Raw genomic sequence first — 16,144 nt, forward strand, 5'->3', positions numbered from 1 at the left:
GGGACTTAATTATCCCAGGTTTTCACCTGAAAATCTCTTTGGTCACTGAAAATATTTCTCGAGCCTTTCTTGAAATATGGAATTATGCTATTTTCCAACACTCTGCTTTAAGTATTGTTAATTTAGCCTTATTTTGAAATACTATTTTCACTTTAGTACGATTTTCTTTAACTTCTCTCCACACACGAGGGGTTCCGAATATTGCCACTTTGAGAATTTCGCCTATGGTCAATCAGCCTTGCTAGTAGAAACCTCCTCGTTTTTCGTTTAATTTAAAACGCCTGGTTTCCATTTTTACTGTGTTTACGAACGTTGCCCAAGACTTCCAATGACTTGATAAACTACACCCTTCTCACGTTTTACAACTTTGGGGCTATGTGATTCCACGGGCATCCGGGCATTTACTCTTAACTCGGCTTCTTTAAACAGGCTCCCGAGAGGAGCAGTTTCGGCCGAGAAGTTTACAGAAGCAGTTACCACGGAACTCGCAACAGTTGGTGTCGGGCGATAGGCAGGTTAGAAATGATAACTGGGGCTAGTTTAAGAAACACAAAGTCCAGGGAAGGGAGAGGAAAGGGCAGCCGTGGCCTTGGGGGTACAGTGCGGAGGCGGTGCAGGGTCGCGGTGGCGGGGGGGGGGGGGGAGGGAGGCGCGCGAGCTCCTGCTCCCGGAAGGGGCATTCCTGGGCCGCCAGAACAGGCGGCGGCTGCGGCCAAGGAACGCAAAGACCGTAGTCGAGCGCCCGCGCCGTGCCAATTGCTGGGCCGACGCACTGCCAGTCCGCCCCCGGGACGACGCCGGGGCCACGGCGAGGTGAGGCCGGCCCTGCCCCCGCGCCGCCCCCGGCGGGAGGCGCGACGCCCAGGCCGCGGGTGCGTGCGCGGCCCCGGGCGACGCGGCTGGGCGTGCGCGGGGCCGCGGCGGAGGCAGGGCCGGGCGGGCGGCAGAAGATGGCGAGGGTGTGTAGGCGGCAGCAATGCTCCGTTGAGAGACGCGGCTTTCGGCAAGAACTGGACTCGTGGCGCCACAAGCTCATTCACTGTGTAGGTGAGACCCTCCCCCTGCCGCCTCCGGCCCTCGGGCCGCCACGCCACCGGCTGCCCCGGACAAGGGAGGGAGCCGGGACAGAGGGAATTGCTGCTCCGGCCCGCCCGCCCTCTTTGGCTCGGGCGTCCCCCTCCCCCACCCCCCGGAGTGCGGGCGCGCGCGACCTCCGGGCGGGCTCTCCCCGGCTCGGGTCTGAGCGCGCGCGCCAGCCCCTCCCCTCCGCGCGCCTTCCCCGGGGCGGGCACTCGGGCGGGAGCGCGTGCCCCCTCCCTCCCCCGCCTCCCCTTTTCCCCGCCCGGCGGCCCGGCGCCGCCGAGGGCTTATTGTGGAGACTCGCCCCGCGGCACTGCCGCTTGACTGGGGGCGCCGCCTCCGGTCCTGCGGAGCCGGGCGCGCGGCGGGGGGGGGGGGGGGGGCGGGGGCGTGCTGGGCCCTGGCTCAGCCCCCTTCTCCGCTCTGGCCGGCGCCTTCCCCCTCCTGCGCTTCCCCTCCCCCACGCACGGCGGCGCGCGCCCCACTCCCCGCGTGCACGCGCGGCGGCGGGCGGGCGGGCGCCCGGCGCTCGGGCGTGTGCGAGGCGTGAGGTGGAGATGGGGGCGGAGGGAGCCGGAGCTGTCACAGGCCCCGGGTCCGCCTGACCGAGCCAAGTAGGGTGTCATGGCCGCGGGGGGCAGCGGCTGCACTTCCTCTGCGGGCGGCGGTGGCGGCGGCGGCCGGGGAGTTAATCCTCGACGCTCGGGTCGGTGTGTGTGTATTTGTGTTCGGTGTGTGCGCGGCGGGGAGGAAGGGGGTGGGACCGGGTCCGACCGGGAAGCTGGAGCGGGGGGTCGCTCTTGTCCCCTTAGGGGATTTACCGGAGCCGCCGCCTCGCCGAGAGCCTCGCCGCACCCCCCCCCTCCCCCCGCCTCCCGGGCCTCGGGTGGCTTTTTCCCCCACGGGCAGGAGGGAGTGTGGACGGGGGCGCCCCGGGAGGGGCCGGGCGGCCGAGCTGCGCCTCTCACACTGTGTGTTTTGTCTGTTTTTCTCTCCCAAGGTCCCGTTTCCCTCTGTGCGGCGGCCGGCGGGACCATAAGGGCTTAACTCATATATTTAACCCCCCTCCAAAAAGTAAGTGGCCCGTGTGGTGTCTCCGCTCCGCCCGCCGCCCCCTAGCCCCAGTCCATCCTTGTGTCTGACTCTCCTGTCCTCCAGCATTGTTATTTCCCCATCTTTGCTTCTGTGCTGCTGCTGTGTGGGGAAATGCTCTCTCGTGCTTTTCCGTCCCCCAGGCCCAGTTCTCGGGGAGGCGCAGAATTCCAGCCCCTTCCTCCCCCTCTCCCCCCGTGGGGAATATTCTTGGGAACCAGGTCTTCCACAGCAGAATCTAGGAGATTTTGTCCGTTCGCTCGGGCCCCTCATCCCCTCCTTCCCGACAGGGTTTCGTTGGAAGGAATTATGCAAATCCTGCTTTCTGGTGTCCATTCAGCGGCAATTTCATGCGGTGAGAAGTTCTCTTTGTTGTGCGAGGGGGAGAACAGACACTGATTTAATAGACATATCTGTTGGGGGGAAGGGTGGAGGGGGTGTGGAGAGGCTCAGTTTGGAAGAATTACAGCACTTGGTTAGCTCAGTGTCTTTGTGTTTGAGCTCTCTGGCTTGACAGGAGGGTATGTCCTTTACAGTGTCCCATAAGAGATGTTTTCTGTAATAGATTAAAAAGCAAAACTGAAACTTTAAGTAAGTGAAACGTAAGGTAACCTTTACCTAGGGAATGTAAGCCCTTCCATCTCTGCAGTGTTTCATTATAAAGATACATGTGAATTTTGTTAAGGATTTAGACTATCATCAAAATTAACATAGGTAATTCTTTAAGGTATCTGATACCACTTTGGTTGTCCACAGGTTAAAAGTACATCTTAAAACGTGCCTGTGTAAGTAATAAAGGCACGAATCAATTTTTTGGTATAATTTGACTTGTGGATATGTTTTAAAATTTTCTTTCTGCCAATCCAAGCCTACCTCTGCCCTCTAGAAAGCCTTTTGGTTGTCATTTATCATTTATTCTATTCTGTCTCTGCTTGTGTTTTTTCAGACCTGTCATACGTTTGCTAAAATTCTATGTCAGATTAAGCACTTTACGAATTACTTATTAGTTGTAAACATCATATGAAAGGCATGTGGCTTTTGAGAAGCGTGAAATTAATGAATTTTCAGAATTGTGAATATACTGAAATCATTTTGAAGACTTTTTCATGTTTTTGTTTCACTTTTTTCATGATTTTTTTTTCAGTGGGGCTTTTTAGGTTTTAAAAGATTACTGTTTTAAAAATTGCTGTTAGTTAAGATGGTTTTAATGAGTTGTTTATCTTATTCTAATTCTGTTTGCTTTGAATCCTTGCCTTCTGCCTCAGGCTCCCTTTTTATCCGTCCTTGCTAGTGTTTGTGGTTACTTACTGCTGCTTGACAGCATCTTTTTTTTTTTTTCTTTTCCTTCAATGACTAATAAAGTCTGGTAAATATCTGAATTGAATATCAAATTTTGATTCATTTTTTGAAGGAGGATTTTAATCTGGTCATCCGTTTTCTTAAAGCATAGTTTTAAATGCAAATTTCCACTTTCAATGTAGTAAAGTTCAGGACGTATTTAAAGTCCAGAGTGCAGAGCAGTAATACACAGTTGATAGTCTCCCAGCTAAAATCAATTAATTGGGATTCATATTTTCCTTTTTATTATATGTAATTTCTTTAAGAGAAGCGTTCTAAGTAAATCAATTGTAGTGTTAACTTTCTATACTTAAAAAGGCCAGCAGTGATTCTTAGTGCAAAAGGCAAGTACTTTGTCACTAGCAAATGTAATAATTCCTCGTTTCCTCGTTTATTTTAATGAGATTGGTTCTGAACAGTTAACCTTCTATGTGATTCTGTTGACTGATTGTCTTAGTGCTTTAGGGTCATTTGGTTTCTAAATGGTATTTAATTGGTAGCAGTCTTTAGGTTAAAAATGAATTCTCATTTATTTCCAAAATCAAATTCTTCTATTTTGGGGGGCTGTTTGGTGGGATGCATTGGGATTGTGGAGGTGTTTTGTTTCTATTATTAGGTTTCACTTGTATTGGAATTAGTAGCAGTTTCAGACAGTGATTATGATCAAAATGGGTATTTGGTAACCAGGTGATTATTGAGATGTCCTCTGGGACTTTGGTAGTCCATATTCCAGGAAGATTGAGGTTCTCTCTGCTGCTTGGTGTGTTGTAAACTATTGCTTGGCTGCTCCTCATCCTTGCTGTATTCTCAAAAAGCTCTTCCCAGTGTAGGGAAAGTTTTGTTGATTTCAGGTTAGCTCTGGCTTGGCTGAAAAAGGATAGCATAGTAAGTCTTTTTAACTTACACAGTCATTTCAAATTGTTCTGATTCCCTCAAATGTGCTTGTAGCTGGAGCAGTTAGTTCTAGGAAGTGTCTGAATAATGGCATTTAAAAAACATTTTTTAGCCTTATGGGGTTACACTGGATGACTTGTAATTTCTTTCAGAGAATTAAGCATTCATCATGTGTGGGGACTTGCCACTTCCAAGCACCCACCTAAGTCTGTAGCTGCTTGTATTAATGCTGTTTTTAGGAATGAAAGGCAGTTAGGTGAGTACTTATTTGATTTAAATTTGTACCTGACACTGGGTAGACAAAAGTATTGGGTAAGCTACCCTGACCTTCAGGAGCTTTTAGTACATAGAGAAGATCTGGTGTATTCAATAATAGTACAAGGCAAAATATACCATATTGTTGCGCAAGAAAGTTCTATGAGTGTTTAGAAGTGAAAGAAATCTCTTGATGATATAGGAAGGCTTTATGAAGAAGGTGGCAAATTTTTGCTTCATTTTGATGTGACGGGCATTTCTTTCATGAGAAACAAGTAAAAATGGCAAAGGATGAGAATGAATTTAAACTGTTTAAGTCTATTTAAACTACAGTCTGTGATTCATGTAGCGGATGTATAGGTGATAGTTTTGCAAAGGTAGGGTGTAAGGTTTTCTACTGCAGGTTAAAGTGGGGTCTCTTTGTTAGGCACCTTGGGGTTTATAATACATTTCTGTCCTTAGCTCAGAGGAGGAATGTTTCCTTTATTTGAGGATTCCAATGTGGAACTCACCAATGACTATAAAACAACTATATTGTTTTTTAAATCACCTTAACAGGGATGATATTGTTATCCAAAACAGTGTCTTCTGCATAAACTCATTTGGAGGCTATACTTTATTTCATCACACAAAACCTATTTTTGGAATTGCCTAAAACCAGTGGTGTGTGTATGCTTTGAATATCCTTACTATTGACAAATTTTCATCCTTAGAGGGTGCATTTGGTATTTGGAAACAGTTGAAAAGTGTTTTTTTGTGGCAAATAAAGGTGTGTGTGAAATAACAAGATTGATTTTCTTTCCTGGTTTGCAAACTGGCTGTGAAGCTCAGCAAAGGGGTTTGATTTGTTTTGATATGCCTCAGAACTTCTCTCTTTTTTTTTTTTTTTAATTTTTAATGTTTTTTTAATCTCAGAGAGAGAGACAGAGACAGAGCATGAGCGGGGGAGGGGCAGAGAGAGAGGGAGACACAGAATCCGAAGCAGGCTCTGAGCTGTCAGCACAGAGCCGACGCGGGGCTCAAACTCAGGATCTGTGAGATCATGACCCCAACCGAAGTCGGACACTCAACCAACCGAGCCACTGCGCCCTTCTGTTGATTCTTAATTCTTTTATGTCGACCCATATGCTATATGGAATCTGGACATTGGATAGATGTGAAGAAACAAAGCTGTTGTTTTTGTAGTTTCAAGTTAAAAATTTACCATCACTAACCTCCAAATTATCTTTTACTCTTTGTGAATATTTAAAAAATCTTTTTACTATTCCTTACAGTTGCACATTGCTTTTGGGATTATTCCAGAGTGAATTATTAGCTCATTTTATTGATTGTCTCTTGTCTGCAGGAAGTATCCCAAGTACAGTGGCTCATACCCTGAATTTTGTTTTCAATTGACATATAATTTATGTACCATAAAATTCATTCTTTTAAAGTATACAGTTCAATGAATTTAGTTTATTCACTACATTGTGCAAACATCATTAATTCCAGAACACTTTTCAATACCCAAAAAAGAACCCCCATACCCATTAGCAGTCATTTTCCATTTGTCCTGTGCCTCAGCCATTGGCATCCCCCAGTCTACTATCTGTTTCTGTGGATTTGCCGATTCTGGACATTAAATATAAATGTAATCATACAATACATAGCCTTTTGCGTCTGGCTTCTTAGCATGTTTTCAAGATTCATTCATGTTGTAGCTTGTATCAGCACTTATTTAATTTTTTTTAATGTTTATTTATATTTGAGACAGAGCATGAGCAGGGCAGAGGCAGAGAGAGAGGGAGACACAGAATCTGAAGCAGGCTCCAGGCTCTGAGCAGTCAGCACAGAGCCCGATGTGGGGCTCAAACTCGTCAACTATGAGATCATGACCTGAGCTGAGGTCAGATGCTCAACTGACTGAGCCACCCAGGTGCCCCTCACTTTTCTTTTTTATGGCTAAATAATATTGCATTGTGTGGACATACTGTGTTTATCGTTTGTCAGTTGATGGGCATTTGAGTTGTTTGCCCATTTTGCCTATTATGAATTATGTTGCTATGAACATTTGTTTTCACTTTTCTTGGGTCATGTGAAAACTTTTAACTTTTTGAGGAACTGTCAAACTGTTTTCCAAATTAGCTGCAGTATTTTACATTCCCACCAGCAACATAGGAGGATTCGTTTCTTCACCTCCTTGCCAACACTTGTTATTGTCTGTCTTTTTGATTATAGTTCTTGTAGTGGGTAGGTCTGAAGTGGTATGTCATGGGTTTTATTGGCATTTCCCTAGTGATCGGTGATATTGAGCATTTTTTTTTTAAAGCTTAGAGAGTGACAGCGTGAGTGGGGGGTGGGGTGCAGAGAGAGAGAGAATATGAATGAGAATCCCAAGCAGGCTTTGCATTGTCACAATGGAGCCTGATGCTGGGCCTGAACTCATGAACCATGAGATCATTGACCTGGGCTGAAACCAAGAGTGGGACTGTTAACCAACAGAGCCACCTCGAGGCACCCGGAGCATTTCTTCACATGCTTGTTGGCCATTTGTATATTTTCTTTGGAGAAATGTGTTTTTAGATCCCTAGCTCATTTTAAAATTGAGTTTTTTTTTTTTATTGTTGATATATAAGAGTATATTCTGGATGCTAGATCCACATTGGTGTATGATTTGCAAATATCTTTTCTCAAATTCTCAATTTAAGAATAATTACTGGGGCACCTGGGTGGCTCAGTCGGTTGGACGTCTGACTTCGGCTCAGGCCATGATCTCGCGGTCCGTGAGTTCGAGCCCCGCGTCGGGCTCTGTGCTGACAGCTCGGAGCCTGGAGCCTGTTTCGGATTCTGTGTCTCCCTCTCTCTCTGACCTTCCCCCATTCATGCTCTGTCTCTCTCTGTCTCAAAAATGAATAAAGGTTAAAAAAAAAAAATTAAAAAAAAAAAAGAATAATTACTGATCAGGGGCGCCTGGGTGGCTCAGCCAGTTAAGCATCTGACTGTTGGTTTCAGCTCAGGTCATGATCTCCTGGTTTGTCAGTTCCAAGCTCACATCAGGCTCTGTGGTGACAGTGCAGAGCCTGCTTGGGATTCTCTCTCTCTCTCTGCTGCTCCCTGCCTCCCTCTCTCTCTTTCTGCCTCTCTCTCTCACCCAAAATTAAAAAACAAAAAACTTAAAAAAGAATTACAGATCAGAAGGGAAACTGCAGTATACCTTGTAAAGGGAATAAAGTGAAAGGAGAGAACTAAAATTACTCAGAAGGCTGCTTTAACGTTCTTTTCTATGAATTATTAAAATTGTGCATGGCTTTTTAAAAGTAATCTCTGTACTCAACAAGGGGCTTGAACTCCTGACCCCAATATCAAGAGTCACATGCTCTACCACTGAGCCAGCCAGTCACCCCAAAATTGTTGGTTATTTTGTGTCATAACACAAATATACTTTGTTATCCTAATCTTCAAAATTCTTGCCTGGAATTTCTGGGGCTTGAATTCACAACTCTGAGATCAAGACCTGAGCTGAGATCAAGAGTAGGATGCTTAACTAAGCCGCCCAAGAGCCCCCAAATTCCTGCTTTTCTATAGTGAGTGTTCATATATCAAGTTCAGATAATGTGGCAAACCACATTATTCAAATCTGTTCTGTACTTGAGTTTTGGATAGTAAATAACAAAGAGGGAAACCTCTGTATAGATATTTTGTCTGAATTTATTGTTTCTAAGTTTGAGTAGTGAGAGAAATCTATACAGTAGCAGGAGTTTTGAAATTTTAGATTGCATTAGTTGGTTGCGTTTTATGAAACTCATATTCGATGGGTTGTATTTATTGTAAGTTACTACATGATTTTATTTTCTGGTGCTAAATGTTTTAAAAGACTGTTTTGAGTTTTGTGATCAGCGTCAGTTTCTCAGATTTTTGAGTTGGTTAGATATGGTATCATAAAGTGTCAAGTGTAATGATGTCTTAAAGATGAAATTGAGGGGCATCTGGGTGGCTCAGTCAGTAAGTGTCTGACTCTTGATTTTGTCCCGGGTTGAAATCTCATGGTTTGTGAGTTTGAGCCCCGCATCAGGCTCTGCACTGACAATATGGAGCCCGCTTGGAATTTTCTCTCTCTCTGTGCCCCTTCCTTGCTTGTGTGTGCGCCCCCCCCCCCCCGTCTCTCAGATAAACTTAAAAAAAGGGGGGTGTGTGAAATTGAGAAGCTTGGAAGGTAGGTGGCAGAATTAGTCTGAGAATTGTTTACTTAATGGATTGTGAGGGGTATGTCAGGAAGGCTGTGTGGTTGACACCTTGTAATTTTTGTCTTTTTTTTCTCCCTTTAGTTCCACATGCTTATTTATCTTTTGTTAAAGAGAAATATGGATTCTTTGGATTTATCACGTAATCAGTTTTCTGAATGTTATTATGCAATCCAAGGAAGTTATGTGGTTATGTGTAAAGTTAGGAGTTATGTGTAAAGCCAGTTTTTATTGAGTGCCCTTATGATAATGAAGTTCTTATGATCCAGTTTTGGGTAATGTGTATCTGAGAATTAAAAAAAAATTTTTTTTTAAAGCTTCATTTATTTATTTGAGGGAGAGAGAGAGAGGGAGGGAGGGAGGGAGGGAGGGAGGGAGGGAGGGCGGGCCAGAGAGAGAAAAAGAAGAGAATCCCAAGCAGGCTCCACTCTGACAGTGTAGAGCCAGACACGGGGCTCCATCCCACAAACAGTGAGATCATGACCTGAGCCAAAATCAAGAGTCAGACGCTAAACAGACTGAGCCACCCAGGGGATCCTGTGCATGTGCACGTGCGCTCTCTCTCAAAATAAATTAAAAAAAAATAATAGTTGGGAAACATTGAGTAACAACTCTTGTTGAAGCAATCAGGGGATTTCCCTTAGCATAAATGCTTCCTCCTACCCACCGAAATAATTGTATGATATTTCAATTTTTGAAATATTTACCTAACTTAACAGGTAAAAATAAAACAGAATTAAACTCTTCCAGAAGCAAACTTTTTCTTTAACTTGCTTCAGTTGCTGTTGGAAGTTACATAGTAGTTTTCTGCCTCTGTTAAATACCATAACACATCAAGACTTACTTTGGGGTTATAGGATGTGAACACCATATTACTTCATGAGAGCTACTGTTATTAGAAAACTATTGTGTGATGAGCATTTTCATTCACATTGGTAATACTAGATAGTCTGTGACTGTTACTTGGTATCTCTTTTAGCTTTTCATAAAATCTGAATCTTTTTTTTTTTTTTTTTTTAACGTTTATTTATTTTTGAGAGACAGAGACAGGGCACGAGTGGGGAAGGAGCAGAGAGAGAGGGAAATACAGAATCTGAAACAGGCTCCAGGCTCTGAGCTGTCAGGACAGAGCCCGACGTGGGGCTCGATCTCAAGAACTGTGAGATCATGACCTGAGCCGAAGTTGGAGGCTTAACCAACTGAGCCACCCAGACACCCCATATCTGAATCATTTTATCATCATCATCAATAAATGGCTATTTTGTATGTTTTTCTTAGTGACTTTTAGAGGTTTCCAGAGAGTAAAGGCATGTTGTACCTCCCCTAAACTCATCATGTAAAGGGGAAGAAAAACTAATTTTAAAAGGATCTATAGGGTGTATCTTGCTTGGTGAAAGAAAATCCTACATGTGAAAATGTGAATTTACCATAATGAAATATATTTTATTTTACAACAGAATTCACATCTAGTTTATAAGTAGCATGCTCCACTAGTATGTTTAGAAGTATTCATTTAGGGGCCCCTGTCTGGCTCAGTCAGAGGCACATGTGACTCTTGATCTCTGGGTTGTGAGCTTGAGCCCCATACTGGGTGTAGAGACTACTTAAATAATTATTGGTTTATACAAATTTCAAAAGTAAGTGTACAATGTATGTAGAAGAGAGAATTGTTGAGTTTGTTAAACTAAGATATGTTGGATGATCTTGTTTTTAACATTTTTGTTCTCTCCGTTGTATGGGTATTTGTGGGCCCCTGCCTGAATCCTTCCTCACAATCAATGTAGGCATATATTCTAGGTCATTTGTAGGTATTTACCTCTGTATTTCTGTTCTCCCGCTCTTTTTCTTTTCATCTTACAGGTTCATGATTTGTCAAAGGTAGAAAAGGATGCTAGAACTTGTTTTCTTGTTCAGCCATATTAATTACAGGGAAAATAATTTTTAAAAAATCTTTCATTTTGGAAAACTTCAAACATATACAAAAGTAGAAAAGACAGTGAATACCCCAGCTACATCATTTAATGGCCATTGTTTTATTCCCACTGGATTATTTTGAAGTAAATCCCAGGCATCATATTTACTATTGAATCTTCTGTTGCACCCTTTTAAAAAAATTTATTTATTTTTAAATTTACATCCAAATTAGCATATAGTGCAGCAATGATTTCAGGAGTAGATTCCTTAGTGCCCCTTACCCATTTAGCCCATCCCTCCCCCTCCCACAACCTTTTTAGCAACCCTCTGTTTGTTCTCCATATTTAAGAGTCTCTTATGTCTTGTCTCCCTCCTGTTTTTATATTTTTGCTTCCTTTCCCTTATGCTCATCTGTTTTGTATCTTAAAGTCCTTATATGAGTGAAGTCATATGATATTTGTCTTTCTCTGACTAATTTCACTTAGCATAATACCCTCTAGTTCCATCAACATGGTTGCAAATGGATTATCTTGCAACCTTTTAGTATGGTCTCCCTCTTCCCACCTCCCATCCCCAATGTAAATTTAAGGAAATAAGGTATCTAAGTGTAGTGGAGACAAGTTTTTGTTCTTTTACTGTTTTTTTATTAATTTAATTTTTTTTAATGTTTATTTTTGAGCAAGAGAGAGACAGTGTGCAAGCGGGGAAGTGGCAGAGAGCGAGGGAGACACAGAATCCGAGGCAGGCTCCAGGCTCTGAGTGGTCAGCATAGAGTCCGATGCAGGGCTCCAACTCATGAGTGAAGATTGCAAGATCATGACCTGAGCCGAGGTCGGATGCTTAATTGAGCCACCCAGACGCTCCTACTAATATTTTTTAAAAGCTAACAGATACTGAGCTTTTACTGTGCCAAACAAGATCCCTTTGATGTTAGTATCTGTTTTACAGGTGGAGAAACAGATTTGGAAAGATTAAGGTTTCATTCATGATCACTTAGCTAAAGAGTGGTAGACCCAGGATTGGAATTCAAAAGCCTGTGCTCTTTAATCTTTTTTTTTTTTTTTTTTAAACATTTATTTATTTTTGAGACAGAGCATGAACAGGGGAGGGTCAGAGAAAGAGGGAGACACAGAATCTGAAACACGCTCCAGGCTCTGAGCTGTCAGCACAGAGCCCGACGCGGGGCTTGAACCCACGGACCGCGAGATCATGACCTGAGCCGAAGTCGGACGCCCAACTGACTGAGCCACCCAGGTGCCCCCTGTGCTCTTTAATCTTAAACATTCAAGCATATGCCCTTCTTTTAGATTTTCCTATTTGGTTCCACCAAGTTGTCCCCTCTTTCTTTGTTTACAACTACTGATTGCTTATTTGATTTATATTACATTAAAGAATTAATGGTTTCTCTGCCTGCAGTCTTACCATAAATGGTAACATAATTACTCTTCCAGTTCTCTGTCCTGGAATGCCTTTCCCCTTTCTCTTTACCATTATCCTCCTGTTTGGCTTTTCTTTCCTTCTTGATTTTTTTAGTTTTGTCGGTGGTATTCAGAGCTAAGTAGGTTTCTACAGCTGAATGTTTCCACTGGCTTAGTTTTTCTTCATATGTTGCTAGACTTGGCCTTTCTTCACCATTGGCTGAGATTTGAGCATAGGCTGACGAGAGGAAAGGCAGCAAAGTCCCAACAATCAAAGTGATACTGATTCTAGGCCTTCAGTTTGATGAGGCTTCCATGTGGACTGGCCTTGTTCAAGGCACTTTGAAGTTTGTAACAAAAGCCTTACAGTAACAGTGTGTAGGTGTCTGGCCTTTTCTTCTATACATATCCTTCCTAGAAACCTCAAGGGTTGTGGGAGGGGCAAACAGGGTAAAGCAGATTGGGATTCTGGATTCCTGGATTTTAGTCACATGCCTTCTCAGTTTTAACCTCCTGTAATTTAGATTTGATGCAGTTGGCAATAAATATTTTTAAATGTGTGCTAGAAAGGGAAGTTGCTGAGTTGTGTATAACTACTGAGAAGGAGAAGGAATGATTTGGCAAATTTTAAAAATAATACACTGTTTAGGGGGTGCCTGTATGGCTCAGTCGGAAGAATGTGCAAACTCTTGATCTCAGGATTGTACGTTTGAGCCCCACGTTGAGTGTACCGATTACTTAAAATCTTTTTAAAAACACTCTGGTAATTCAAACATCACTGATCTTAGATAGAATTCTTCATTAATAGATGTAGGAAGATGTTATGACAAAGGTAATTGGGAGAAATTCCCATCGAAATAAAATGGGAAATTCCTTGCCTTCACTAAGAATAAAAAATGAGAGGAATGGGAATGTTTGTGACTGTGTCCCTGTGTTGAAATGAGGCTTTTTTTATTGCATGATTAATGGTATAAATTCTAATCTTGTCATAAGTGTTAGGTAATGTGAATTTTTATTCAGCTAGTAAGTGGACAAAGTTTAATTTGTATAAATGAGCATTGATTAGCTTATCCTGATCACAATATGATGGTATTTTAATTATGGATAGGCAATAAGTTCATAAATCTTTGTGATTAGTTACTGAAAAAAACTTCTAAGCTGGTCATTTTTCTATGAGTGTTTAATAAAGTCTACGTCTTTTAAAAATGACTTAGTTAATACATCACCTTTGTTTAATGGCCAGAGTACTAAAATTTTACTTATTATTTACTTACTGATAAGTTATCTTTGACAGTACTATTTTTATGATACTATGTTAGCTACTCTATCTAGATTGGTTTCTGTTCTGGAAAGAGAATACATCAGGATAAAAGTAATAATATGGGTTAATTTCAAACAGTTTTTTAAGAGGTACTAGAATTGTGCTCTATTGGGGCGCCTAGGTGGCTCAGTCAGTTAGGCATCTGACTTTGGCTCAGGTCATGATCTCGTGGTTTGTGGGTTCAAACCCCGCATCGGGCTCTGTGCTGACAGCTCAGAGCCTGGTGCCTGCTGCGGATTCTGTGTCTCATTTTCTCTCTGCCCCTCCCGCACTTGTGCTCTGTCTCTCTGTCTCTCAAAAATAAATAAATGTAAAAGAAAAAAAAAATTGTGCTTTATTGACTTTTTAAAAGACAAACACATATGATTAAAGTGATAGTTATTTTCCATGTGAGACTTGCACATGGAAGACTTGTACAACTATTGGATTTATTAAAATAGATTTGGAATGTTGAAATAAATAGACCTTTACGGAGTCAGAAACCCACATATATATATCTCCTGAAAACAGTTTCAAGACTCATTGCTGTGGCTACCAGTGTATAATCTTATCTAAAAGATAACGTTCCTTTTGGTTCCTTTCTCCTTAGGCAAAGAATTTCTGTTTAATCTTAAATGACATGTCCATATCAAAGATTAGACATTTTATTGGTGAAACGGAAGAATACATTCATAAATGGGTGAAAGAGGAGAGAAACTAGAATTTTCCACATTAGGTGAGATGATAGGTAGGAGTTATCAGGAGCTATAAAACTTGGGGCTTAATTTTTCTAAGAAAACAGTAGGCTACCATTTGCAGTCCAACCTGAATGACTTGGTGTTGGTTAAGACCGTTAAACTATTGGGGCACCTGGGTGGCTCAGATGTCGGACTTTGGCTTAGGTCATAATCTCGCCATTTGTGAGTTCAAGCCCTGCATTGGGCTCTGCGCTGACAGCTCAGAGCCTGGAGCCAGTTTCAGATTCTGTGCCCCCCCCCCCCCCAATCTCTCTCAAAAATAAGTAAACGTTAAAGAAACTGTTAAACTACCAAGAAGTTTAAATTATCCACAGATTTTGAACTTTTAAAATCAAGAGAATGTAAATTAATGAAGAGTTTTTCTAGTGTACTTTTATAAACTGACATTGTAGCAATGACAAAGGACCAGAGATATTAATGACCCAGACAATTTTTACCGTTTTTTTCCTTTTCTAAGGATTTAAACTTTACTTTGGAAAAAGTGGAATGTTTGTTCTTGTTAAATGATTAGTAAATGTGTTACCTCTCAGATATTAAGAAATTGTTTCTAGGGCCGCCTGTGTAGCTCAGTCGGTTAAGTGTCCAACTCTTGATTTTGGCTCAGGTCAGGATCTCACAGTTTGTGGGTTTGAGCGCGGAGCCTGCCTGGGATTCCTTCTCTCCCTCTCTCTCTACCCGTCCCCTGCTCACATTCTTTCTCAAAATAAACATTAAAAAAATTGCTCTTAAGGGGCGCCTGGGTGGCGCAGTCGGTTAAGCGTCCGACTTCAGCCAGGTCACGATCTCGCGGTCCGGGAGTTCGAGCCCCGCGTCGGGCTCTGGGCTGATGGCTCAGAGCCTGGAACCTGCTTCCGATTCTGTGTCTCCCTCTCTCTGCCCCTCCCCCGTTCATGCTCTGTCTCTCTCTGTCCCAAAAAATAAATGTTGAAAAAAAATTTAAAAAAAAAAAAAAAAAAAAAAAAAAAAGAAAAAAATTGCTCTTAAAAGTGTATAAAGATGTTAAAATAAATATACCTCTGATAATTATTGTACCTAAGTCAGCCAATCCAGATTTTGTCAGACACGGTTTAACAAGTAATCCAGATGAAGTCAACTGTTTGAGGAATATGAATATATAAAAAAGGTACAGAATAAAGGTTGTATTAGGAAACAGGAAGGAAGGATCTGTTGTTAAATCATGTTCCTGCCAGCTTCTGGTTTTTGTGACTCAAGAACAGAAGTATAAGCAATAATAATGATACTATTGCTGTTATATTTGACTGGAGTATGAAAACTTTCAAACTTGATGCTTAAAGGATGTTTGTTCTCAGCAGAATATATAGGATCTTCAGATGTTTGTTACACTAATGCAACCTAGGATTCTGCAGAGAATGTTCTTTTAGGAACGAGTACCTTGCTTTTTCATGATAGTTTTCATGCATTTTTCTTCCCTACTCTATATAGCTCCATCTTTTCTTTATATTTCTTTTTTTTTCATGTGATAAAATAATTTGATACATGTTTGGAGAAAAGCATCAAAATAAGTAAACTGAATTTTAAAATAAATGTACACATATACAGATTCCCCTTTCTTATCTGAAAGTAGCGCATTCCTGTGAAACCTTCTGTAAGCTAAAATGGTGTAGAGCAAGAAGCAATTATCAATTATTTATGTAGAAAAAATTTTGCATACTCCCAGACCCAAGAAATAACCTCTCCTAGGTTTTTCTGATAACCTAGGATGCATCTTGTTAATGGATGCAAAAAATACATTGAGATTAAGCCCAGATGCTCACAGTTCAAAGTTATGGTGGCTTGATGCTGAGTGTAGTGTAGGGGAGGGAGCTTGGTGCCATTCTAGCTGCTCAGGGTACACATTGCCTCTGTAACAGCTCG

At 42.2% G+C, this 16,144-nt stretch overlaps 1 protein-coding gene across 5 annotated transcripts in view; it reads left to right on the forward strand.

Annotated features, from left to right (window-relative positions):
- Positions 1–919: 919 nt before the first annotated feature.
- LCOR (ligand dependent nuclear receptor corepressor) overlaps positions 920–16,144 on the forward strand; it is a 138,590-nt gene continuing 123,365 nt past the window's right edge. For 2 of the 5 annotated variants that reach the window (XM_047824939.1, XM_047824943.1), the window contains exons 1-2: positions 1,639–1,790; positions 2,081–2,154. In XM_047824939.1, coding sequence (XP_047680895.1) covers positions 1,705–1,790; positions 2,081–2,154 — 160 coding nt within the window. In that variant the 5' untranslated portion in view covers positions 1,639–1,704. Of the gene's footprint in view, positions 1,048–1,638; positions 1,791–2,080; positions 2,155–16,144 lie in introns of those variants that run through there. The other 3 variants (XM_047824942.1, XM_047824940.1, XM_047824941.1) reach the window with 3 other exon arrangements.

This window comes from Prionailurus viverrinus, chromosome D2 (genome assembly GCF_022837055.1).
Source record: "Prionailurus viverrinus isolate Anna chromosome D2, UM_Priviv_1.0, whole genome shotgun sequence".
NCBI lineage: Eukaryota > Metazoa > Chordata > Mammalia > Carnivora > Felidae > Prionailurus > Prionailurus viverrinus.